This window comes from Chaetodon auriga, chromosome 18 (genome assembly GCF_051107435.1).
Source record: "Chaetodon auriga isolate fChaAug3 chromosome 18, fChaAug3.hap1, whole genome shotgun sequence".
Taxonomy (NCBI): Eukaryota; Metazoa; Chordata; class Actinopteri; order Chaetodontiformes; family Chaetodontidae; genus Chaetodon; species Chaetodon auriga.
Window position 1 is genome coordinate 4511127 of NC_135091.1, and position 26246 is coordinate 4537372.

The window sequence follows — 26246 nt, forward strand, 5'->3', positions numbered from 1 at the left end:
TGTCCTGTACTGTTGCTCAGTTCCCACTTACATGTCATCCCCCCTCTGTCTCCCCCCATTTCCTGTCAGCTTATAACCGTCCGCTGCTGATTAAAGGCATGATTGTGCAAATACAAACTTTAAAAACCCGCAGGGTCACCCGGTTTACTTGTCACACAGATGCTGAAGGTGTGAAGACAGCCGTCCTCTGTAAATGTGCAGAGCGGCGTCGAGGTTTGACTGGTAGCTGCTGGCTGTTTGTGTTGGATTGTGAGACAAACCCTTGGGGGCCCCATGCAGCGAAATACAGGAATGCACCCTGATCTGGGAGGATTTCAGTGCTAAGACATGATTTATTGGCTTAACAAAGATTGCTTCACTGCTGAAGAGACAGAGCAGGGATACAATTAAAACGTGGGCTGAGGTAAAAAATAAGCTGCTCTCCATTTAGCCAACGACACCTTAAAGTGCTGCCTAAAGGAAATCTGTGAGCTCCGTGAAAACTTCTGCTCTGTGTCACCTTTTTAACCTCTGTACCATCTGTTTCAGGCTGTGTGGGCTGGTTCGTGTTTAGATGGCTGCATCTTTTTTCTCTTTTTTCTCGGCTCTGAGCGTTCTGCTTCGGTTGAAATGTCTCATCAAACGCTGGAAGGGTTGTTGTGAAGTAGAGACATTCATGGTCTCCAGAGGATAAATAAGCCTGATTTCCCCTAGAATCTGTATATACACCTGGCATGAAAACAATTGGTATATATCTGTGATATTCCACTCAGTATTTGACACAGTATATATGCTGTTTAATGACCGTTGTTGGTCTTAAAATTAGCTCCATCTTCACCATCTGCAGCATTAGGGTGATGTACACATGAATGCATCACCAATTAACATCAAATGTATATTGTATCTTAAATTGGCCCTCCTGCAGGGTGAATACTTTTACTTTGGGTACTTCTGAGTACATCCTGATGCTAAGATTTTTGTACTTTAAGTGACACGTTGAACGCATGATTTTAGCTTGTGACAGAGTATTCATTTACTGTGGTATTGATATTTTTACTCATGTGAAGGACTCTTCCACCACTGCTGGCAGGATTACTGTGTAATTTAGAGCTTTCATCTCCTGACTTTTCATCTCGTGCCACCGTAAGGTCAACATTATGATATGGTCTTGTTGATTCTGTCATTTTCTCTGACTCATTTTTCTGTTTTCTATTCTTTCCGTCTTTCTCACTTTGTGGCAAGTCTGTACTCGGCAGCAGAAAGCAGGGCATACTCGACATTCCTAAGGAGCGTCTGAGAGTCAAACTACTCTGACAGGCGGAAGAAGGAAAGAGTCTCACACACACACATACACAAACACACACATACACACTCAGAAAGCCAAGTCTACAGAAGCTACACTAATGATGTGTACACGCAGATACTCTCTCAGTGTGTACAGTCATTAACTGACTTTAGGGGATAAATGCTCTTGCAGTTCACAGAACAGGGGATGTGGGAAACGCCCGTAACAAGCGCAGAAGTACTTATACATGACATCACTTTGCCTGACTCACAGCTGGGATAGTCACCGCATCAAATGCCAGCTTGCCATGAACACTGAAACACACCCCGGCACGGACAGATCCGCAAGAAACTGGCCGCCATATTGGATCATTTGATACATTTCGTTCACTGAGGTAACGGAGCTTGGAGCCTAAATGTCCGAGTAACTTGCGCAGTAACATTTGCCCTTTCTGTCAATCTAAGATACGCCCTTTTACCTCTCGATGCATGCGATGATAGCCAATCACATTAGGCTACTTCGTAACATGACAGCGGCTCTGACCAATGAGAGGTGCGTATTTTGACAGAAAGGGCGGGAGAAGGGCGTGTCTGCGGGGGCCTAGGGTGTCGCCGTGGTGGCTCCCATTCGAAGGCGACGGCGGTCGTCTATATTTCGGTTCTAATCTCACCAGAAAACAGCGAAATAACTGCGAGCAGACAGTGTATTTGACACACTTTAGCCTTGAGACTTTTTTCAGATTCTTCTCGGTCGAGCTTGTGTCAGGGCTCTGGAATGACGGGGTGTGCCGAGAATTTGAATTAGCTCGCCGTTAGTTTGAAGAAAGAGTGAGTCGGGGTAGAGAGAGAGGAGCCATTTTGTCCCGACTGTGTGGGAGAAGAGAAAGAGTGGAAAAGAGGAATCACACGGGAGGAGAGCCTATTTTTGCTTTCTGCTCTCATGCTGTAGGGGGGAAAAACAGTCGGGCTTGGGAAATATAACTTCTCGGACACGTCTACGGGCACGTTATTTCGGGTGGTATTTAGCCAACTAGCTTGCCAGGCTAATCAACAAATCCCAGATTGTTAACTGTTAACCGTCAAGAGAAGCGGAGCAGTTGGTCAGGTTGGCTAAGGAGCTGGCTTTAGACTCCACATTGGCGTGCTAGGTTATCAGCTTTTTTTTGTATCTTGTCTGGGTTAACACAAGCTGTTTTTCAATGGCGAAGAAGACGTACGACTTGCTGTTCAAGCTGCTTCTGATCGGAGACTCGGGCGTGGGGAAGACCTGTGTGCTGTTCCGCTTCTCTGACGACGCCTTCAACACAACCTTCATCTCCACCATAGGTAAGAGGACTTGGGGCCACACATGCGGGATGGTGTGTTGTTACAGGTGTTTCTGATTAAGTTGGCCCCACAGCGGAGGTGGTTTGACAGCTGGGTGAGTCGCCTGACTCTCCTGCAGCTGGAAATGGTAGGCAGGACATATTTGGTTAGCCAGTATGCTATCAGCGTGCACTGGCCGGGTGACGTTAGCCTCTCTTCAGGCCTGCTCAGGTTAGCTGGAAAGCTAGTTGTGCAGTTTTATGAGCACGTAGCTCACCACGAGCCACCCCTGTTCCAAATGTCTGCGACTTTAAAAACAAATCATGATTTTTATTGTGGTTCATCCTGCCAGTAATAGCAAGTATAACCGGTTTAGGTGCCAGAGTGATCGCTGTCATGTCACTTGACCCAGTGGCTAGCGAGCTAACGATGCTATCACTGGGTAGCAGTACAGGGCCGTGCTGCTGTTACAAAAGCATTAAAAACTCTCCCTGCATAACTGACAGGCGTGGACTTACCAGTATCAACACACAGAACTATAAGGGCATGTCCCCGTTTTGAATTAAACATTAAAGGGAACGAATCTCGGCATCTTGGATGGAAGAAGTATCAAGATACTTTATCAAAGTAAACGAAGCAATTCCATAATATAAAAATCCTCCACTATTATTAAAAGTCCCGTCTTCAAAACTAAGCAGAAGTACAGTAAAACATGTTTAAAATCACAAAAGGAAAAGTGCTAACAAATAAAAAAGGCTTGTGCAGATTTTTATCTATACAACGGTGATGGTCATTACTGCTACATTAATGTGTCAGCAGCATTTTAATGTTGGTGATGGTGGATCTTTTTTAACTGCAGTATATTTACTGTTGCTTAGTCTCACCAAGAGCAGGGGGTCATATCTTGTGAGAAGATCATATCTTGTGTATGTCAAATCTGAATCTGCCTGTAACTAGTGACTGAGACTGTCAACAGTTGTAGTGGAGTGAAAACTCTGATTTGTATTCAAATAAATGTACGTTGTTACTGTCCATGACTGCTCTGAAAAGAACCATAAACAATTCATCATGGTGCCATCATCAGCTTTTTTTCCCCTCTGAGTTCTACGCATGCGTCCAACATCACGCTCACATGAGTCAAGTGTCAAACTATGTCAAATCCCTGCACAGCCCAAGTGAAGGCTCCATTTACTCCTGTTGCTTAAGATCAGTGCTGAGTAATAATGTAACATTAGATGTGTTTTTCTGAACCACATGAAGCTGACTGTTGGCAACGCACAAGCATTATGTCCTTGATCCCTTGATTGAACTTTAATTTCGAGCCCAGATTTTCGTAAGTGTTGACAGCTCCTCCTGTATTGCTTAAAAACACACAACCATAATGGGCGACCGTGTTCCCAGTGGCGTCCAGGTTAGATTAGCTTTGTCAAGGTACAGCAATGAACAGTTGTGTTGCAAAGCTTGCTGTCACGTGCATTTGCTTGTGGTTATGTTGATGTTTTATCTTTGCAGTCAGCCTGCAGTGTTTTTTGTTGTACTGTAGTCTGTCTTGTTTCTCAAAATTTAGTCATAATCTGTGCTGTCACATTAGAAACAATATTATGGAAATAATGTGCCTTATTTACTTAAAAACCAGCATATCAAAGCTCAGTCAGTTCAAGGGAAGGCTGTGTGATGATGGTCAAATGCAAACTGACTGGTTCTTCAGCAGTCAGACCAGTTCTGATCTTTGCTCCCTGCAAAGTATTTCAGTGTTTGCAGCAACTACAGCTGTAATTCGTTTCCTCGCCTTTTGAAAAGTATGATAAATTTAACATACGCTGCCTATCCCCAAGCAAAACATCAGAATAAGCTCCAACAGAACCAGTCTAACATGAACATGATAATATGCTTGAACTTGCTAAGGCAACTATGTGGATAACCATATTGTAAACATATTCTCTTTTTGTTGAATTTATTTAATGTGTATAAATATACTGCCAACTTTTATTTTTGTGAATGAGTTATTTAAAGTATCAAGAATACCAGAAATGATGGTGATTGAACTGAAACTGTCCACAACAGTCCTTGCTGTCAGTTGAGGTGGTGCTCGTGTGTGGTGGTCCCACCTCAGTTTGGCTAAAATGTGGGAAGAAGGGTGGCAAGTCAAGAGATACTCGCGAACATTAGGAGCCACAAACCAACCTCGGATTAGTCCTATCAGGATGTTCATGAAAAAGCTTTCACTGGCTCCCTTTGACAGTCGTCCCCTCAAAAACTGCGAGACAGACACAAGCTTCTGTCTCAGCTTGTCTTTGTCCTGTATCTGTTTTCAAAACAAAGCAACATATGATGTGATCAGTTGTAAAAAGTTAAGAATCTGGAGTACATAGTCTCTCAGCACATCATATAATCCAGAGCTGTAGTTGTCAAGGAGCTCTGATTGTCAACAACATACAGTATATATGTGAAATTATTGTGATATTGATTTTAGATATTGGCTGTGGGGTTTACTTCAGGAAATAGCCAGAACCCTCTCAGAAGTACTGTATGTTCTGTGTTGCAGTTGATCGGATTACTGTGTGGTTATACTTGATATGATAATATATTTAATAGTTGTTTTCGTCATTGATGGTTCTGCTGATTATTTTCTAGATCAATCTTTTGGTATATAAAATGTCAGAAAACAGGCAAACATACCCTTCATAATTTCTTACTGCCCAAGGTGACATCTTCATATTACGTGTTGTCCAGCCTCTGTTATTGGCATTATGGCAGATAAAGAAAAGCAGCAAATAAGCTGTAAAAAGGTAATTTTTGCCTCTTGTGCTTGAAAAAATGACCTCAGTGATTAATCAGTTGCTAAATTAGTAGCTCACCATTTTTTTGTGGATTGGTTGTTTTGTCTCTAAATACATGATTAGTGGACAGTTGCAGTTGTCTTAATAGCTCTGAGCACAAGCCTCTTAGTGTGTGATGATCCACTTTTGCTTCTGTTGCTGTGTGGTTAGAGGTTTTATCTTTTTGGCCAGTATTTTGTTGGCTGTGATGGTTGCTATTGTTTTGGCATACACTACTGTAAGTTTAGTGGATGCAGCAAACGCGTCATAGCACTTCAGTGCAGCAAGTACAAAATGTACAGACTTTAATTACTAGAATCCATCTTAGCAAACAAAAATTCCAGGCTTAAGTTTTAGAAAAGGCCCTAAACATAAACCAGGTACAGCCTTTGACGTCTGAACTGTCGAGCGTAAAACTTTGGGAAGAAAGAGCATGTGAAACAGGAGTGTGCTCTTCCTCTGACACAGTACTCATACCTTTGGAGACACAGATGCACAGCTGCTTCTCAAAATACCCCCAACTGGAAAACCCCCCTCTCTCATCAGTCAGTCATCCTCATTTCCAATCTCTCTCTGCCCTTCCTCCTTGTGTGTATTAGAGGTTATGCATATTAAGACTGCTGAATATGCATGATGTTGCGATCTGAAATCTCTTTCCACAACACATCATGAATTTTGCATGGAAACTGGCGATGGCTACAGTGGAATTCATACTTGTGGAAGGAATGGTTCCTCTGGGATGAAAAAGAAAGCCGTCCATAAACCATGTACTCTCCGTTTTAAGATGTCCAATTCAACATTTAGCGTTCATGGAAAGTGTCGTTCTGCTCTGAAGTGCGCTCATTTTTCCAGTGATTGGGTAAACGTGTGATTGCATAATGCACATATTTTCTTGACAACTTGCCAGTGCACCTCACCAGGAAAGAAAAACACAGATTCACTCAGTGTTTTCACTCCTTGCCAGGAACACACAAATATTAAGTCATCCCTGCTGAGCTTGATTTTTGAGAAAACAACATTTAGCACTTGTATTATGCCCGGCTTATAATCAGTGCATGCTCGCTCCTGTTGAGTGTTTTTGAGCTAAACTATGAATGTCGGCATATTAAACTGTCTCATCTGCAGAACCTCGATTTTCTGTCTCTTTTTGTTTGGAGCTAACCATATCTCTGTCCCTCCCTCCCTCTCTCTGGGGAGTGCATAATATTTAGTGAGTCACACCTTGGCAGCCAGTTGCTTCATTATTCTATGGTTGTGCCCCACCTAGAGCACAGCTGTTTCTTGGACTTTTTAACCAACCACAATGTCTGACCAGAGCTGAGCTGACAGCTCACAATTTAACGGGAAAGCACAACTTTTTGGCCAAAAAGTTTCAGTCATGAGTCAATCTTTTTTGTAAACTGGCCTCCTCTCGGACTACAGGATTATGACAAATTAATTCATTAGGATCGTTTGTCTACATCTCACTTTTGCACCCTCTGTTTTTTACTTTGAGCTGCAACTGAAAGCTGGTAAAAGTCACTTTTAAAATTTTCTAGGGTTGCAAATTATGATAATTTTCATTATCAACAGAAAATTAATTAAGAGCTAATTTGATAATTGATTTATCAGTTTAGTCATTTGCCAAGTGTCAAATTCATGCTGGGTCCAGCTCGTTAAATGAGAGGCTTTGCTGCTTTTTTTTGCCTTATATGATAGTAAATTGAATATCTTGGACTTCTGGACTATTGGTTCTCAACAGGTCTCAACAGTTAGTAGTAAGTTAGGTAGGACACAATAAGAGACAACTGGCCAAGAAAGACTTGTTGGCCTCCTGAAAGAAAACGTGGTGGAGCGTCTCTCCATCAAAAATAATCAAATCCAAAGTCCAACCAAAATGGAAACTGAAAGAAGTCGGTTTCCACGTTGAAAGAAATGGACACGTAGGAAAAACTGTGTGCTCTCCCACCACAGACTGCACCATCAGTGCAAAGGCTCCAACCAAAACCAAAAAAAGGCCTGAAGGCTTCAACATCAGATATGACTAATACGCTTCAAATATGCACAATATCATGTTTCTAACCAAACGCAGGATTCACAGTAACAAGGTTATTGCAGTGCATGTAAACATATTCTCAGTTTTCCTACTTATAACCTCTGTGTGTGTGTGTGTGTGTGTGTGTGTGTGTGTGTGCGTGCGTGCGTGCGTGTGCGCCCCCATTGTTCACCAGCTGCTGATCCCACAGCTGTCTGCTGATAGGCTCAAGGTCTGGCCATGACACTGCAGAATCAGGAAGAGATAATGTTATTGTCTCTCTGATGGGAGCACTTGTCACTCACTTTCTGTTCCCTCTCCTCCTAAACGTCTTTCTTTGGCTGTTTCTGATTCTCTATTGTTGACCTCTGCGTTTCTCTCACTGGCCTTCTCTTATTCTGTGTTTGCATCAGGGCCAAAGTCTGTTTGTAAGCCTTCATTTCTTCATTCACCTGTCTTTCATTGTCAGCACTTCACGTGCTGGTTATTCATATATTTTTGAGAGATATGCACGCTGATATGTTTTCTCTCCTTTCAGGAATAGACTTCAAGATCAAAACTGTTGAATTACAAGGAAAGAAGATCAAACTACAGATCTGGTGAGTCAGTGCACTGATTTGAGACGCTGCTTTTTAGTTTGTGTAGTCAAGTCAATGACATTGTTAGTCATCTTTCAGTTCATCCTCCTCGGTTTGAGCCTCGTTACATCATAGTGAAACATCTGTTCGACATACCTCCCTCAAGCCCAGAAATATGCAGAACAGGAAATGGTCATCAGCCCATCAGGAAGTCTGCTGCAGGGTTATCATTGTTGTCCACAGCAGCTGATTTTCCCCAACTGAAATGACTTGATTTCACCATTTTCTTCTGCAAATATCCATTAACCTCCCAAACACCTAGTGCATTTAACTGATTCATTATTTGGTGTACCTGGATGTGTTGTCTTCATTCTGTCCAGACAGCAGTCCAGTACTGAGAAGACATCCAGATTACTGTCATATAAGATGAACTAAAGCAGGAAGCCTTTATATTTGAGAGGTTTGAGTGGTAGTTTTACAGTTTATAATCATGTTTTATGAGGATAAACAATGCATAATTGTTGGTCAGATGTCACAAGGTTAGCACACAACACTGTGACTAGTATACTGTCATTTTTACGACAATATGAGCTTCTCCATGCAGACACAAGTTATTTTATTCAAGGATAATCACTGACAGACGACTGCACATCCACACCCACTGTTATGTGAGATTTTCTTCCAGTACTTAAAGAGTATCTGTGTTGATTAATCAATATTTTCGTGGACAAACGGTTCATTGCTAAAATAAGTAATGATCAATAATGAACCAATCATTGCAGCCCTCAATCTATTTTCAAAGGCTGAAGGCATCAAGTGCAGTGTTATGTTTTTGACACAGTGTCTGTCTTGGTCTGTTTTCATCTCTGTGGCATCAGTCGTTCCTCTAAGAAAGCACAGAGAGGACTTTTCATATTAGAAATAATAAAACTAAGTGCTTCTGTTTACTGTCTTACTCATCCTGTCATTTGACAGGGGATAAAGATAAGTACCAGTCTATCAAGGATCTGTTAATCTGGAGCCTCTGTGACTAGTTCTTATATAAACTTCTGTTGGAACATGTTTAACAAAACCTGCACAATAGAACAAAAGAATCTGCCAGTTCATGTGAACCTCCTAATGGTTTGGTTTGCATTCAGTCATGGGTTTGATATAGTAATCACATTTGGGCTAATACTGTCCATTAAACCTCTTTCATGGCTATATGTATTTCAGCCTCTGTCTGAATCACATGTCCTCCTCTTCCTGTCCAAACACATTATGTCTGAATTTGATCTCCTCTTCATAGCCTGAGCACCCAGAGATGTGGTCATTCTCACCAGATTCAATAAAATCTTTTGCACAGCCAGTTCGTATTTTGAACGTCATAGTGACACAACTATTGTAAGCATATTTGATTTGCTCACGTGAGCCTGGTGTGTCTGGGCTTCTCGGTTTCCTTATCAGCACTGATGGACGGTGCTGGCAGTGTTTCACCAGATAGGAAAATGTCATCGCTGAGATGCAGATGTGTGAAGACGTGTTTAGTTGCAGTGGATTTTACTGTGTGTGTTTAGCAGCTTCAGCTCGCCTTGTAAAGCTCACCGGGCTCCTCGAGTATCGTAATTTAGAGACAGTTTTTTAATCAACATTGTTCGTTAACACCTCAAAATAAGATGCTTTTTCTGTTCAGAGTCAGACTTGTGATAATGACCATTACATATTTTATCAGCCTCTTTGATGATTAAGTTAATTGCTTTACAATGACTGACAGATCTCCACACACCTTTTAATGGCCTGTAACTAACAGCCAAGTACAGATCAAAAACTTGGAGCTAATGTAAATGTACTCTAAATACTATTATGTAATCGTACTGTTGTTTGTCTGCCTCAAACAAAACGTTTCAGCATTTGTTGCTGATATGTGTTGTGATTTGTAGTCATGGAAAGTGAGAAATCTCAGCATCTTGTGAAGTAATCGTTGAGTCATATAATACAAGTAGTGAACAGAAACAAATTAAGTGTGTGTGTGTGTGTGTGTGTGTGTGTGTGTGTGTGTGTGCGCGTGTGTGTGTGCAGGGACACAGCAGGCCAGGAACGGTTCCACACCATCACCACCTCCTACTACAGAGGAGCCATGGGCATCATGCTGGTCTACGACATCACTAATGCCAAGAGCTTCGAAAACATCAGCAAATGGCTGCGCAACATTGACGAGGTAAAACACACACACACACACACACACACACACACACACACACACACACACATACTCTGAGCCAATGTCGTCATGTTGATTTATGTTGCTGCGTAAAGTCTTATCAGAGATGTTATCAGGATTTTTCTTGGCTGTTGGACAGGTGACTGTTGGCACTCCTTTCTCTATTGTTAAATCTTTGGCGTAATGGCAGTGGCTTAAATACTTTAAGGGAATGTTGCCAACATTAACTAGCCGGCTGATCTGTGTGCAGTGAGCTGTGTAGCGGGAGTCTGTGACTAAAAGACATCAGATGAGCCAGATGTCTTTGTGCATCTGGCTCAGCGTAGAGGAGCCAGAGGTTGTACTGGTTTACCTCTTGAATATTGATAAAAGCAGGAGTTCAGCACCACAGAAAACAAAGGCACGTCTGCTGTGTCGAGCTTTCAGTTTTACTGTCATCAGGAAGGAGTAGATGTGTTTGGAATAGCAGCTGATACTCAAAAGATTTGACAGCTGATAAACACACACTGATTGACACAGTGGCAGTTGTGTTCATGGTGCTGCAGGCACAGACGCTTGTGATTTGTCAGATTAAACATCAACATTGTTTAGGAGATTCATACCGTTAATCGTCGTACATCTGCTGATACCAAACTGTTCTTTGCGGAGCAGTCAGCATGAACTGTATATTGTAATTTTCCATTTTTTGTTGTTTATTGTCATGGCTTCACTCTCAGAATGAATGTTCTGTGTTTAGTCTTTTCTACACAGCATTCCCTGTTACATTGAAAAGAGGTTACACAATACCTGAGCGCTGTCTGAGATCATTAAACGTCTGTGGGCAATATGGGTTGATGAAAGGGGATTAAACAGGATCTGTGAGGACCAGTGTCTCCATCACTGTTTTGTCGTAATGGATATCAGGCCATAAGGGCAGGGAAGTGCAGCCTAATGTACATTTAAACATTTAGCGACTTCAGCCTCCACCAGGCCTGATATTTCAGAATGATAGAGAGAAACGCATCTGTAGCGCTGGTCATGGTTTCATGGGTCGGCCTGCTGCTGAGATCACCCCTGTCAGAGGGAGATGCCTCTCTGTGGATAATTGGGCCTCTGTCCATCTGTATTGTTTTTCCATGCCGGTGCTTGGTGGCTCTTTTCCTTGCACAGTGTGTTGTGTTATATACATTTGCATAGGTGTCTCACTATCCACGTTGAAAATACAATTTTTAACTGCCAGAGAAGGATACATCAAAATGGCTGTCTCTGTAAAGAAGACTTTGAACATTTAAAACCGACTGGATAGTCTAACAGGGGCAGAGCAGCCAGTGCTGGGAAAAAAACGTTTACATCAAGTTGATTGTGACCTCAAAATTAAAAGTCAAATCAAATCGTGGGTTTGGAGAGAAGTGACTGTCGGAGAGTTGTGGCTGCTATCATACTGTTTATCTCAGTAGTGATTATTTGATTATGTGAGTAATCTTGTTGCATCCCTGCCAAATCAAACACATCAGGGGAATTACAGTCACAATCAGTCGCTCACATGATCAGTCTTTGTTATGCCAGGAAGCAACGATACACTTTCATATTATGACACACGAGCAGTATGAAGGCGTTGTAAATGAAGGGGGCAGGGCGAGACCGCCAGGCACTTCTCTCAGTTTTTCTCACCCTGAAGAGCTTTGAGCGCGGTCAAGGAAAGGAAACGGTGCATTTCCTGCTAGCCGAGACCTCGGCCGTGCTCATGTTGCACGTCTGTGTGTGAAAGCCTGTCGGTGAGTCCGGAGAGCTAACGGGAGCTAAACGAAATCAGTGGTGTCTTGTTTTGGCTCATCACCCCTCAGAACTAAGGGACACCTTCTACAACCTCGTGTGCAAGTTTGCATGTTTTATAACTTAAGGTGCCACAGTTTCCTCTTTTTGTCTTTGTGTGTGTGTGTGTGTGTGTGTGTGTGTGTGTGTGTGTGTGTGTGTTCGATATTATTCTAGACTTATGAGGCATTTTTTTCACTGTTGTCTGACATTTTATGGACCAAAGGATTAATTGTTGAGAGTAATTGTCAGACAGATTTCTAATGAAAATATTTCAGTTGCATCCCTGAAAACAATCCAACAATAACAAGTCTAAACATGTAAATCTGTACTGTTGGGTAGCATAGATATGCTCTGTGTTTTCCTGTGCTTTTAATCACCTTGACACCCTTTGAGGGCGTCCTGGCTCATAGTTTGGGAACCACAGAGATGACGGAGGAGGACGATGTCTCAGCAACAAAATTAAGAAAACCGCTAACTTGTACGCTCAACCACTGGCCCTGTAGTGTCCAATAGGAGCTTTGAAATGTTAATAAATAACCTGTTTATCACCTGTGTGTATGTGTGTGTTTCATCGGGGTTGCTTGATTGGCTGGCTCATGGCATCCTGTCCAGTCGAGAGTGACTCAAAACAAACACGCCGCTGTCTGTGGGTGAAATCAGATCACGTTTAATGTTGCTGATGTGAAAAAGTCCAATAACATTTTCTCTCTTCTTTTAATTTTTTTCAGCATGCAAATGAGGACGTTGAGAGGATGCTGCTAGGCAACAAGTGTGACATGGAGGACAAGAGGGTCGTACCAAAAGCCAAGGGGGAGCAGGTGAGATGGTGCACTCCACTGCAGCTATAAGCAGCCGTTCGTCATCGAGGCCCTGCGCGCTGATTGGCTGATTTGTTGCTGCCATTCGCTCAGTTCACAGACCTGAATCCAGGACGTCTTGTGTTCATTAAGTCCCTGCAGTTAATCACATTTCAGTCCCATGTTTTTACTTTGACGGCACGACACGACATTTACAAGACAGCGCTGTTTCTGCACTGAACGTCAGGAAAGAGGACGGCAGCCATGTTTGTTTAACGCGCGATGTTTGGAGAACGGGTTTAAACTCCGGTATTAGAGCTGGTGAAAATAGTCTGGAAGCTTGTTGAACTTCCTTGTGAAATGCCAGCTTGCACCATCCACTAAAACACTGCCTCCTTATAGAACTTTGCTGTAAGCTGCTGTTTGTCTTTGCATGCCACAAAGGCTTATGCCTCCTATAACACCTCAGTGACAGCCGCTCAAACAACGCGCCATGGAACATGAATAAAAAATTCAAATCTGAAGTTTGAACTGAAGATGTTTGAGAAGCCACATTTCACAATTTGGGATCTTGCTTCAAATCTTTGTTTACTTAATGAAAATAGGGTTTAAATTCTATTTGAGCCTCCAGACAAGTTGCAGACCTGCTTTGTGGTCACGTCTTTAGCCACGTTGAAGTTCAGCCCCTTTGTTTCTGCCTCGGGGAAGAACGCTGTGGCTGCGTCTGATTCGCTGAAGAGCTGATAACATGACGGTCAACTTGCTCCAGAAAAGCTTTTATGTCCTCTTCGGGGTTTATAGCTGCTGCATTTAAACAGTCCTGCATTTTTTTATGAGTATGCAAAATGGATAAACAATGAAATACACTGCGTGTCTATGGCTGAAATGAAAGGGGCGGCTCTACTTTCTGGACACTATCTTTACAGCCCAGGGCTTCATTCAGCGTGTGTATAGGCAGTAAAGAGCAGTCTAATTAGTTTTCAATGGGCCGGCTTGTGCAGTAACAGTTGTGGAAGAACAATAAAACAACTGCGCCACATGCAGGGCTGCTCGCGGAGCGCGCTTGATCTGAGGCTTCGCTGAGGAGATGTGACTTCCTTCTTTCAGTGAACAGCTTTGCTCACTGACATCTAGTAGAAATATCAAGGCCACTGTGTGTGATGCTGAGTGCAGGCTGTAACTCCGGTTTGAGCCTCTGCACACCAATAATACTTCATGATACCCACCAGAGACTCAGAAATGTGGGGACGAATTGAGTTTGTTTGTTTGTACACTTTAATACAGCTAAATGGAAATCAAGATGGAGTCACCCAGCAGGACAGTATGTAATGTGTACGTTTAGTCTGTGACGCCTCTTCCCTTCTCGTATTTCATATCTTTGTGCTCAACATTTCTCAAGCATTTTAGCAGGATTTTTATTTCCCCCTCATGTGAGCGCACTGATGGCAGACAGAGAAGTTTTAAGGAGTAACTGTTGGGACTTCTTCACCCGCTGACGTCCTCTATGAGCGTGCAGGGTTTGGTGTTTGGGTATGAAATCTCCAGCGCGACGCCCAATCAGTCAGAATAAGTGGAAAACATCTGTGTGGGTGTGCAGGGCCTTTAAGAGCTCCGGCTCATTGTACCAAAGCAAACTAGCAGCGACTGGTCTGTCTGCAGATTTAGCAACATCAGATACAGATCTGCTTACTCATACACACACCTAGCTGACTAGAATGGAAGTGTGTGTGTATACGTGTGTGTGTGTGCTGGAGTTGGTAAGAGCAGTGATACCTGATCTGTGTCCCGCTCAGCGGATCAGCCACTTTATTTTTGGAGCTTCTTTCACGGGGGCCTCGCTCGCCGCTCTAACTCCGCTCTCTCCTCCGCAGATTGCGAGGGAGCATGGCATTAGGTTTTTTGAGACGAGCGCCAAGGCCAACATCAACATCGAGAAGGCTTTCCTCACGTTAGCAGAAGACATCCTGAGAAAGGTGTGTGCGCGCTTTCATCTGACTTACAGTGTGCATGTGTGTTCAACAATGATGTGTAACAGTGTTTGTACATGAATGCTTTTATGATGGAAGTCCAGTGTGATTTGATTATTGTCTGTTGTAGACTTACAGGAGTAAGTGCATCAGTGTTTATTATTAGTGTTTCTTGGTAAACATAATGTCAGTATTCTGCCTGCTTTACGTGGCTAAATACGTGCTGACAGGTGGTGGCGCCGCTGCTGGTGTTATTACCTCGAATATCAGCGCTGCAGCCTTCTAAATGTTCAAAAGTCCGTTTCCTCCCTATCCATAAAGATAGAGAGTAAGTTAAGGTTTGTCAGTGTGGTTTTTCCAGCATAGCTAACAGGTCAGTAACTTTCAAAATATCTGCACACATCAGAAAGTCCACTTTGGTCTTTTTAGTTAGTCCATGCTTTGTTTCCTGCTTCTTTGTCTGAAGGTATTTGAATATGAAATCATGATAGATGTATTATTCACGTCCAGCGTAGCCACACTAACCTCCTGTAACAGCCTGCATATAAAGTCTCGTGTTTGTTGCCTTCGTGGTACATCTGTGACGTTAAAACGTGGTATTTCCACGCCGGGCGGCTGTAGAGGAGGTTGAACCGGCAGCTGGTTCAGTAGTTGGAGAGACTGGAGAACATGATGCGTCTCTGTGTAAACGCCATGGACGCCATCTTTAAGGGCTCGATCCACTGTCATGCATTTAATAAGATGTGTTTCCTCTGTGTGTGTGTGTGTGTGTGTTTGTGTGTGTGTGTGTGTTTTCTGCCACAGACGCCTGTAAAAGAGCCCAACAGTGAAAACGTCGACATCAGCAGTGGAAGTGGAGTCACAGGCTGGAAGAGCAAGTGCTGCAGTTGAACAACTTCTCTGTTTCACTCACACTAACGCACACACGCACACACACAGACACACACACTGACGCACACACATTCTCTCTCTCTAACTGCTAACTCTCTCGCTCTCTAACCTGTCTCATGAGTTTTCTTGCACACTGACACTCTCTGTCTGTCTCGATCAGAATAAAACAGTAAACCACTTCACTCGTCTAATACCCCGCCCTCCCCCACCCAATCATATTCTTCCACTCGCCATCTGATGATCATTTTTATTTCTGATAAAAAGAGAAATCCAGTCACGTTTCTTGTCATTTGTTTTAAAAGTTGTAAAAAAAAGAAGAAAAAAAAAGAAAAAAATGTGAAAAGACAAGCTCATATTTTTAATATTTCCTTTGCCTGAGCTCACCTGGTTGGACACCCACCCTTAACCCCACCCTTCCCCTCCCCTCCCCACCCACAGCACTCACCTTCAGTCAGAGGAAATCATAATAAAAGAAAATCCAACAAAAAGACAAACGTAGGATTAACATTTTGTACACTTAGTGGGGTTTCTGTTGTCTAACCGTATTTGGTCATTTACAATTTGTTACCAAGTGACAGAGGCGTGGCTAGCTCCTTTTGTATGTGGGGGTTTATTTTGTCCTGTGCCTTATATGGAAGACAGGGGCGGGGCTGTGTGGTGGGCGGAGCCACATCCACCCAATGGAATTACAGTAAAATATTCTGTTGGTTCAGACTCCTGAACCGAAGCAGAAGCGTTTGAATTTCTCCTCCAGCCAAGAGAACGGCATTATACAGTATGTCCTGTTTATTGATGTTTTATTTTTATCTGTATGATTTATTTTACTTTCGTTTTTGATTTCTTTTTCCCTATTTGTTTTGTTTTTTTTTGTTTTGTTTTTGCTCCTGCATGCAGATTTCTTTGGGTTGGAAGCGTTTCTGTAACGTTGTGTAACGTTTGCCACTGGGTAACTGTGGGCGGGAGGTACAGAAGTTCTCTTTGGAAATTCAAACAGTTTTGCAGATCCATTAAAAATAAGCTTGTTTAAGTTAACTTGTTTGTCCTCAATGATGTGCCTGTGTGCTTTCATGTCTTCGCTCGTGTCGGACTCTGAAACCTCGCCTCGCAGGTGCTGTTAATGACAGTAATGACGGCTCCGTGTGGGCGTCCTGACTGATCCGTAGCGGTGATCCTTAAGGTCTAATCATGAATTACACCTGTGCTCGTCAGGCCTGTTAATTGGACTGAATCTCCTTTTTGTTTGGCGACGTGAGGCTGGCAGGGGAAAATGGTAAGACTGAAAATTCATTATTAGTGTACCGTCAGTGTTGTGGTGGAATCTGAGAAAATACAACTCATGAATACAGTGAAAATTGTCTCTTTGCAGCATCAGGGGCAGCCACTGATCTACAAATATAGAAAAATGCTTTCAGATTAAGTGTTTGATTAAAACTGAGCAGATGAAATTCAAGAGGCATTTTCTAACTAACTTAATATTTTCACCATCTTTGCTCGTATTCCAGGCGAACGGGTGGAAAGTTGCTATTTGTTCAAAAATAAGTTTTTCTGCCATTAGTGTCTTTGTCTGGCGCCCTCTGGTGGCTGCAGCCTTAAAGTCATCACACCAGCTGAACTCCTAAATCTGACTCAGTCTGGAAACTTCTGCAGATCACCAGAGTTTAATGGGTTTTCCCCTGTAAGACAATACAGAAGGTCCCTTAACAGATACTTTCACATGAACCTCCCTTTGACCTTTTTAGGGACATATTTAAAGGTTAATTAAGAGTACAAATTTCCCCTGAACACCATGACCTCTCTGCATCTCAGGGTTCAGTTGGTGTGATGAATTGTTGTGCGGCACAAAACTAAAATAAATAAATAAAAAAATCAGAAAACAGCAGATTTTTGATGGATTTCCCAATAGATTGATGCCAATTCTGGCTTAACCTCTGTCGTCACTGCAGTGATAAAGAAGCACCAGGTCAAAGTCAACTGCATGAGTAAAAACACAGATGGAAGGTGTAGTTCAATGATTTAAGACATGAGTCTGCACTTGACGTGTTTAGATTATTAGTAATATTTAGTGTTAACCTTTTATCTGATGAAAGCCAGGAGGAAATTAAAAGATCTTGATCGAATTATTTAATCACTAATTAAAACAATTTATCAAAGTAGTTAAATGTATTAAAGTAACATGATAATAAACTGAATATCTTTGCTGTCAGCTGATAAAAATGAATGTGAGTCCAATAATTTGTTTTAATGACACCAATGACAACTCAACACAGTCGGTGTGCGTGTAAAACATTTTGTTCTTTACATTCTTTATTTATCACCCTCTTCCCTGGACCCGACCTCCCACCGTACACAAAAATAAAACTCTCTCACTTACAACGAAAACACAAAACCAGTGCAGAAAGCCAGTGAAGTCCACAACTACATTCAGAGATCTTTTCCTAAACACGGAGAAAAAGCACGGCGGCTCCCAGAATCGTCACGGTGGAGCCGTCGCTCCAGTTTCTCTTGAATCAGCAGAGGCAGCTGTAGTGTTTCTCAAAGACGGGAAGCAGGATTATTCTGAAGGAGCTCGGTTTTAGTCTCTCCCAGCTCCTCAAACACAGCGCGGAGTACGACAGGATGAAGCTGGCTGACGGAGGAGGGACGCCACAGGAACCAATTTCACGGCCGTGTGGTCGTTATCTTCTAAATGTGGGCTGTCGCAAAGGAAGGAGTGAACACCCACCTATTTAGTGCTTTGGTTGAGAGACGAGCGTGAAGGCTGAATGTCGGCTTAGTGACACAGAGAATCAAATCCATCCACAGTGAATTAGTGTTATTTGGGTGTAAGAGACAGAAGGCAGCAGCGGTGGACACTGACGAGGGCCTGCCCTAAGAAACAAACAATCAGCTGACAGGGAAGAGAAAAATATTTACATCGACTGTATACAACTTAATTTATAAATACACTTTAGGTATAAATTAGAAAAATAAAACAACAAAGGCCTACTGTAGTTCAATCAGCTACTGCTACTCATTTAAAATGCCAGTCTGATTATTAACCCTCTTTATATTTGGTGAAAGGTAACAAAAAAAAAAAAGGCACAGCAATGAATAATTAGAGCAATTTATCCCTGCAAATTTCTATCAATCAAACACTAAATCCCCATTGCAACATTAAAATATAAATTAAGACGATTTTTTTAACCGATAAATGGAATTCCCACACTCAAACAGCATCTACACTAGCATCACCAGTTACAATTTATTAAATAAATTAAGGCTTTAAGGGGAAGTCGTCAAGAGCACCCTGATTTTTTTTTTTTTTTTAATGTTTCCAGGCAGCACACAGCGTACCGCTCATATGTTAAAGGAACAGTGTGAGAACGAGTCGATGCCACTCTCATGTCTGTGGGGTAAACGTGAAGCTGGAGGTGGTGGCTTCACATTTAATGTACAAAAACCTGAACGGTTTCGATCTTTTCGTCTAATTTAAATGCAAAAATGGCGAACTGTTCCTTTAACTTGCAGCGTGAGCGTCTGGTTTTGAAGTCAGTCTGTTAATGTGAGCGCGTGCTGCAGAGTTCTGACTGCTCCTAAAAACATACTTTCCTACGTTCAAGGACTTCAATGCTGTACCGGCGCGCAATCCCCTTCTCTCTCTCACACACACACACACACACACACACACACACACACACACACTCCACAAACTCGCTATATACAAGCAGCTCAACTGGCCTCCGAGCTACACGTAGACCAGGTCTCGGCCCTGAGGCGCCGAGCCGCCTCCTGCCTCTGGCGCCGGGCCCTCTGAGTCCGCCTCGTCCTCGTTATAGCCCTCGTACTCGATGGGTTTGGGGCAGCTGTACGGGTGGCCATTGTCGTCGAAGAAGCGGCGGAAGGTGAACTCGTAGAAGGCGTGTTCGGGGTGCTTGCCGTTGCGGAACCAGACATTGAGGGTGTCGTTGAGGTTTCCCTCGCCGTCGCTGTCGCTGCTCCACAGCTTATCCGGGTCCACGGGGTCGAAGTTGGAGGTGTCCGTGGAGTGAGCGATGGTGGGGATGTACGGCGCCACCTGCTGCCGCTGGTCGCTGGAGAAGTCGATGGTCTTGAAGAAAGGATGAGCCTTGATTTCGTCGGCGCCGTTCTTGCCGAGGCGGTCCTCGGGGCCGCGGCACAGCTTGACGATGAGGTCCGACGCCTCGGGGCTGAGCTTGGCTGACGGCGGAATGTGCAGCATGCTCTTCCAGTTTATCACCTGGCGTTGACGGCAGAAACAACAGTGAGGAACAATGAGGCCTGCAGGTGCATCACATTTCACTGCAGGTGCTTCACATACCTTCAGCTGTGTCTCCAGGGGCGTGGTCGCTAAGAAGGGAGGCTGTCCGACAACCATTTCATACAGGATCACACCAACACTCCACCAATCACAGAGCTGGGTGTATCCTGGAGGAGAACAGAGACGTCAGTGCGTCTGTGAGGAGGCTGCGACAGTTTGTGATCAGTGTGGCAGCATTTGGATCTTTGTCGGATGCTGCTGCAAAGAAGCTACAAACTGTAAAACAGGGATGCTTCACACACATCTTCACAGTGACCTTTGACCACCTGAAACCATAACGAGGCATTAAAAATGTCTGCAGTCGGATCCACAGGTTGCGAATGTGTGACTCTGAATCGGATTTAGTTGTGGTACCTGTTCGGAGCAGCACTTCTGGGGCGATATAGTTGGGCGTCCCCACCAGCGAATGTGCCAGACAGCGCTGGTGCTGCCGGGCCTTCCTCCTCTCCAGAGGCTTCAGGCGGTCTGTGCAGCGGCAGCTGGCCGGATCTTCCCATTCCTTACTGAAGTCCATGCTGTCCTGCCTCACATGATCACCTGGAGAGAGAGCACACAGCTCAGCGCTCGTCACTCTGTCCATGACACTGACTGAGTCGTGTGGTGAAGGCGTCCAAGAATCTGGATTTCTGAAAGCCATTACTTTGGACTGAAACTTGTCAAACATTATTTTCATACTGACGGCTCAGCAGTTTGAAGGAGCTCAAATTAGATAAAACACAACTGTTTGAAATCTGAACTGTTGGTCATGAAGAAAGTGAGACTCACCGCTCTGGTAATACTTGGAGTCGTGCGTCCAGCGGAAGCCAGTGCAAAGGCCGAAGTCGGTCAGCTTTATGTGTCCGTCTCGGTCTATGAGGATGTTATCGGGCTTGATGTCGCGGTGGATGAAGCCCATCTTGTGGACGCTCTCCACGGCACAGGTGAGCTCTGCGATGTAGAACTGGGCGAGCTCTTCCTTGAAGATACCGAGCCGGATGAGGAGGCTCATCATGTCCCCTCCAGGGATGTACTCCATGACAAAGTACAGGTTGTCCTTGTCCTGGAAAGAGTAGTAGAGACGCACAACCCACTCGTTGTCGGCCTCAGCCAGGATGTCCCTCTCTGCCTTGACGTGGGCCACCTGGTTCCTCAGCAGCACGTCCTTCTTACGGAGCGTTTTCATGGCGTACAGTGCTCCAGTGTCCTCTTTTCTGGCCAAGCACACCTCGCCGAAGGCTCCGATCCCGAGGGTCTTGATTCGTTTGAACATGGATTTGTCCATCTTGGCCCGCTTAAGCCGGATGTAGTTGGACTCTTTCTGGCAGAGCATCATACGCATCTGCTCCTGAGCTTCTGAAGACAAACCCACCTGAGCACAGGACACAGTCAGAAGTGATTTAATGGCGCACATAACCTCAAAAAAGTGGCATAAAAACACACCAGTGGTTCAGGTTAGATACAAACTACAATTAAAGGGAATCAACTGAAAACAATGAAGGCAACCAGTGCAAAATGCATTTAAAATGAACTGTAAATGCAAAATTACTGTATTTTCCTCATGCATTAATCAACACTTTAGTCCAAAACACAAACGCTCGATCAGTGCCATGATCATGAGATGGAGTGGGATGCATTTCCTTCAGCCACAACATGCTGCGTGTAGTACATTTAAAATACAAAAGACCAGTCTCTCAACACAAGCTTACTTGAATTACTGACGTTTGTGGACTATTCTGTGTCACAGGACAGCAGAGATACCTTTACCTTTTTAGATCAGCTGTTAGTGACAGCGAGGAGAGAAAGGAAGAAAAAGATAAGCCCAGAGAAAGACACCATAATACAGTGATGACAGGACAGTACGGAAAAAAGTCTGAAGAGTGACAGGTATTCCTTTCAACAGGCTCATTTGTAGCTCCAGTCAATTAAGACAGTTATGTGACTACGGTTGTTGGCGTTCTCACCCTTTGCATCTCACTTTCCAGCTGCTTCCTCCTCCGAATCCTCTGCTGATGGTTCTTTAGGATGTTCTCCACATGTTGCTCCATGAAGAACTTGAAAGCCTGTGGGGAGTACAGTGCGACTCTTCCAGACTCCCCTCGCCGCTCTTCGTCTCTCTTGTTCCGTCGGACGGGAACAGGTGATGTCGTGATTTGCTTCTTCTCCTTCTCTGTCGCTGTGGTGCTTTCAGGAGTTTCCGTCATCTTGTCTCGGGAGCCGTCAGCACCCCCGCCGATCTCCTCTTCGGCCGACTCCTCTCTGCCTGTGCCGAGCTTGTTGGCCCCTGGGTCGTAGGCAGGGGGGCAGGGTGCAGCCTGCTGCTGGAGGAGATGCTTAGGATATGGAGGAGGCGGGCCCTGGTAGCTGGGGACTTCTGCTACAACAGGGATCTGGGGTACAGGGGCTGGAGGTTCTTGGTAAGCAGGTGCAGCTGGAGGCGGTGGAGCCTGCTGCATCCATGGAGGGTGCGTGGGTGCGACAGCCGTGTGTAACTCAGGTTTCTGGACACGCATGCTTTTGACAGGCTGCAGGATGGGAGCCTGGGTGATGGCAGTGACTGTGGTGGCAGAGGGCTGGGAGCTGGCCGGGTGGGCTGGTCTGCCGTTCAGCTGGTGGTTGTTGAAGGAGTTAGAGCGGACTGGCATGTTGTGCTGCCAGGACGGGGACAGATCCTGGTTGCTGCTGTTGCCAGAGGAAGACTGGGACTGACTGGGGGCCAGAGGACCCTGGGACCAGGACTGAGGAGGACCTATGTTGTACATGTCCAGGTTGTGACTGTTCCGGTTGGGAACCATCATGGACTGAGGGATGTTTCCACCGTTGACGTACGAGGGAGACGACGCAGGTCCTCCTGCCTGCATCTGCTGGTCAGTGGGACTGTGCCGACTACTCTGGTTGACTGGGTACGGGGGAGGAGGTTGTCTGCTGCCCCCTGCCATGTAGTCTGTTTGAGGGGAGCCACTCTGAGACCAGCTGGAGGGGAAGGTGAACTTATTCCCCCCTGAGCTTTGCATTATGATGGGCTGGTGGCCCATAGGCACTGGGCTGATCCCACGCTGATTCTGAGGTGCTGAAGCTTGGTACCCATCAGGCCAGGCCCCCTGAGGTACCGGAGAGATGCGGGGCACAAGGTAATCCATGTTGCCTGAGTAGCGCTTGGTTGATGGGTTACTGTCCCAGGATGGTGCAGGAGGCATGGCGCCGCGGTTTGGTGGAGGTGTCACACTGCGCACCTGAGGCGGCAGTGGAGGATTGACTCTCTGGCTGTTGGCAGGGTGACCCTGTGGGAAGGCAGGAGGTGGTCCGGGGCTGTCTGAGCGGTACATCATTCCATCCACCATGATGGGACCGTGTCGAGGAGCCAAAGACTCCTTAGAACCTTTCCAGCTTGGCCTCCTCAGCACAGCCTGCTGGATATGAGAAGCTCCTACAGACACAAACATACAATCATGGTGAAGTGATAACATGACTTGCAGTACTGCATCCTAGCAGCAGCCAAAATAATCCAAACCACAGTTATTCTACTGTGTAAAATATGTTAAGTTGACACATATGCATGCAGACAGAGGAACGCTGTGCCCTCTGACTGTGTTTCCAAGAGTAAATAACTTGATGTGTACGATGTTAATAAATACAGTAGGAATGATAGCTAAAATTGTGAAGACCCAAGCTGTGTAACGTTCCTCGTGAGATACGCTCAACATCAACATTTCCTTATGTTGTTTTGTTGTACTGTTTAATTAAGGTCTAGACTAGCTGTCAAAACTCAACAGCGCCTGCTGATACAAACAATGGTTGCCGACATATTCTAATGCACGTCTTTCTTTGAATGGACCATTACTGTCATTATGAATGAAAACCAAAAAACTTCTTCCATTACATGATGCAGTGACTCATTCTCCTTTTGTCAGCATGTTCTGTCATTTCTTTCAGCAAACATCCCAAATACTTCAAACAATATGGAGGCTGAATGAACACGCCTGGATGGAAAATAAAAGAAGAAACCTGGCATTTAGTCCCAGTGGACAGTTGCGTACCTGGGGCTTTCAGACCTGTAGTGTTGGGGTTGGCAACAGCCATCTGTTCCCTCATCGAGTCCTGGTAGCTCACCTTCCCCATGTAGTCTGCTCCCACACTGCGAATGTTGCTCTGTTTAACGGACCAAAAAGAAAGAACTATTACCATTTCGAGTTTGGGCTCTTAAGCAAATGCGGCGTAAATACATTTAACATAGGATTAACTATTTTTCTTTACAGTTCTTGCATCTTTACAGCCTTCAACGGTCACATAAATGAACTAAAAGGTGCATCTAAATATTACTTTCATTATCGCTCAATCTGCACAATATTTTCTTGATTACTCAATCCATCGTTTAGTCTAACAATATCAGAAAACCCAGATCCCAAGGTGACATTTTTGAATAACTTACTTTGCCCAACCAACAGTCCAAGATTCACAGATGTTTAGTTTGCAGTGATATGAAACAGAGGAAAGCAGCAATCCTCATCCTCACAATTATATTAATTATTCTGCAACTACTGTGCTGCAGAAAAGTTATTAGAAAATCAGCGAATTGATTAATGACGGGTAGGTCTCTTTCCCCAACAGTTCAACTTTTACAGCTACAGCTGGAAATCACTGCACAGCACACTTTGCCACCTCAGAGCCGGATCGCACGCCCTGGCTCAAAACAAGTGGCAGCTGCCAACCGAGAAGCTGCTTTTGTATTGTCACCTGCGCAAGCTCGTCATTCCACCTCACATACTTTCCATTTTTCGAATAATTCTCCATAAACAAAGTGCACTGTGTGATTATTCTCTATTACAGAGTTATGTTTAGAATGAGATTCCTCTGCGACAACCTGTCTCGGGCACAACAACACGATAACACTCATCTCACCTCCTCAAACACAACAAACGGGGGTTCCAGTGACAAGTGTTTGTTCACCTCAGAGCCTGAAGTACCGGGCTCATTGGCAAAAGGCATCAAGGATTTGCGGATCTCCTGCAGGGCCTTGTGGTACGGGTTTTTGGGGTTGCTGCAGCGCCCCTGTTGCCTCGGGTCCTCGGAAAGCATTTTTCCAGCTCCGCCAACGTCCACTTTAGGTGGGTCAGAGGGTTTGGACAAATTGCGCAAGCTGTTCCGTATTTCCTGCAGCATTTGTTGGCTGTTGCCACTGTGGTTACTGGTGGGAAACGTTTTGGGTCTCATCTGTCTGTATCCTTCGGGTTTCTCCCCTCTCTTCATGTAAGAGCATGTATGATGACAATAAAGGGGATGAAGAAGATGTCACGCAGTCCAGGGTTGCCGCAAAGGATAACAGGGGTCTCTGATGTCTGATCTCACATCTGCATCCTGCTGACAGAAATGAACAAAAACTAGTTGAGATGAGCAGAAATCCACGTCAGATTGGGCAAATGAGATGCGGAAAATCCTTATTAGCAGATACTAACAGACAATCATTAGCAACATGAAATTATAAGTAACTCAATTTTGGGAGTTAAAATGACCCTCTCAATGAAAAAAAAAAAACTTTATTCTAGCGCTTTGCAATTTCTCTTAAAGATAAACTCGTTGTTCAAAGGCTTAGAGTAGAGAAACTTGCTTCAGAAGAGAAAGGAGCCCCTTACTAAACAAGAAACCGTCCACTGGCTAGCGTCGTTAGCAGCTCCGGCTAACACAGCGCTACATTAACGCCAATTCTCTTACGTTAATTGTAATAAAATTGAAATTATTTTCCACATTCGCCTAAATATGGCCGATGCGTAGCGACTCGTGAGTTGCAAACTGGAGTTATCAGACCTTCACTTTACACTAAGTCAAACGGCGCAGCAGTTTCTCCGCGGCCTGTGTGTTAAAGGCATCCATTTGCTGCTAAGCTAATTCAACAACAGGTTGCGAATTAGCAGCTAGCACGGAACACAACTGGCAACAGTTAGTTAGCCGTTAGCCGTGTCTCACAACTTACCAGTGTTTGTAGATGCCGCGTTCCTCGACACTTTTCCTATTCCGACAACAAACGATATTTGCTTGACCTTTCTCGGTGTCAAGACCGTGATTTTAACTTAAAATGTCCTTGTTGCGCCGCGCTGACTTGGTCCTAATCGTGTTGAATTCCTGGGATGTCTGAATGACAAGTACAACAGCAACAAGTTAGACACGGAAGGAGTGCAACACACTTCCGGTTGTTGTAAGTTTCATAATAAAAGAAGAAAAAAATAATTCCTTTGGAGATTTTTTTTAAAAGAACTATTTCTATCCTGCAGACAAAAACACACATATTTGAACCTGGCGTGTGAAATAAAATTGTAATAACAATAGCCG

At 44.3% G+C, this 26246-nt stretch overlaps 2 protein-coding genes across 8 annotated transcripts; one reads left to right on the forward strand and one right to left on the reverse strand.

The window, feature by feature from the left end:
• The first annotated feature begins 1858 nt into the window (after positions 1 to 1858).
• On the forward strand, positions 1859 to 16660 carry rab10 (RAB10, member RAS oncogene family). Its single transcript, XM_076755616.1, has 6 exons — positions 1859 to 2589; positions 7940 to 8000; positions 10038 to 10176; positions 12702 to 12791; positions 14642 to 14743; positions 15542 to 16660. The coding sequence occupies exons 1-6, from the start codon at positions 2463 to 2465 to the stop codon at positions 15626 to 15628; spliced, it is 606 nt and encodes a 201-aa protein (XP_076611731.1). The 5' UTR covers positions 1859 to 2462; the 3' UTR covers positions 15629 to 16660.
• A 1241-nt stretch (positions 16661 to 17901) lies between these two features.
• Positions 17902 to 26073, reverse strand: lats1 (large tumor suppressor kinase 1). Of its 7 annotated transcripts, none has more exons than XM_076755612.1 (8): positions 25891 to 26073; positions 24870 to 25277; positions 23960 to 24071; positions 21887 to 23349; positions 20712 to 21294; positions 20301 to 20483; positions 19947 to 20053; positions 17902 to 19865 (listed from the first exon to the last, which is right to left on the reverse strand). In XM_076755612.1, exons 2-8 carry the CDS (start codon positions 25167 to 25169, stop codon positions 19353 to 19355), a joined length of 3261 nt encoding a protein of 1086 aa, XP_076611727.1. In that variant the 5' UTR covers positions 25170 to 25277; positions 25891 to 26073; the 3' UTR covers positions 17902 to 19352. The 7 variants fall into 7 exon arrangements, 5 of the variants coding, with proteins under 5 accessions (XP_076611727.1, XP_076611725.1, XP_076611726.1 ...); XM_076755610.1 differs by having other exon boundaries at positions 24822 to 25277; XM_076755611.1 differs by having other exon boundaries at positions 24822 to 25280.
• Between the last annotated feature and the right edge of the window lie 173 nt (positions 26074 to 26246).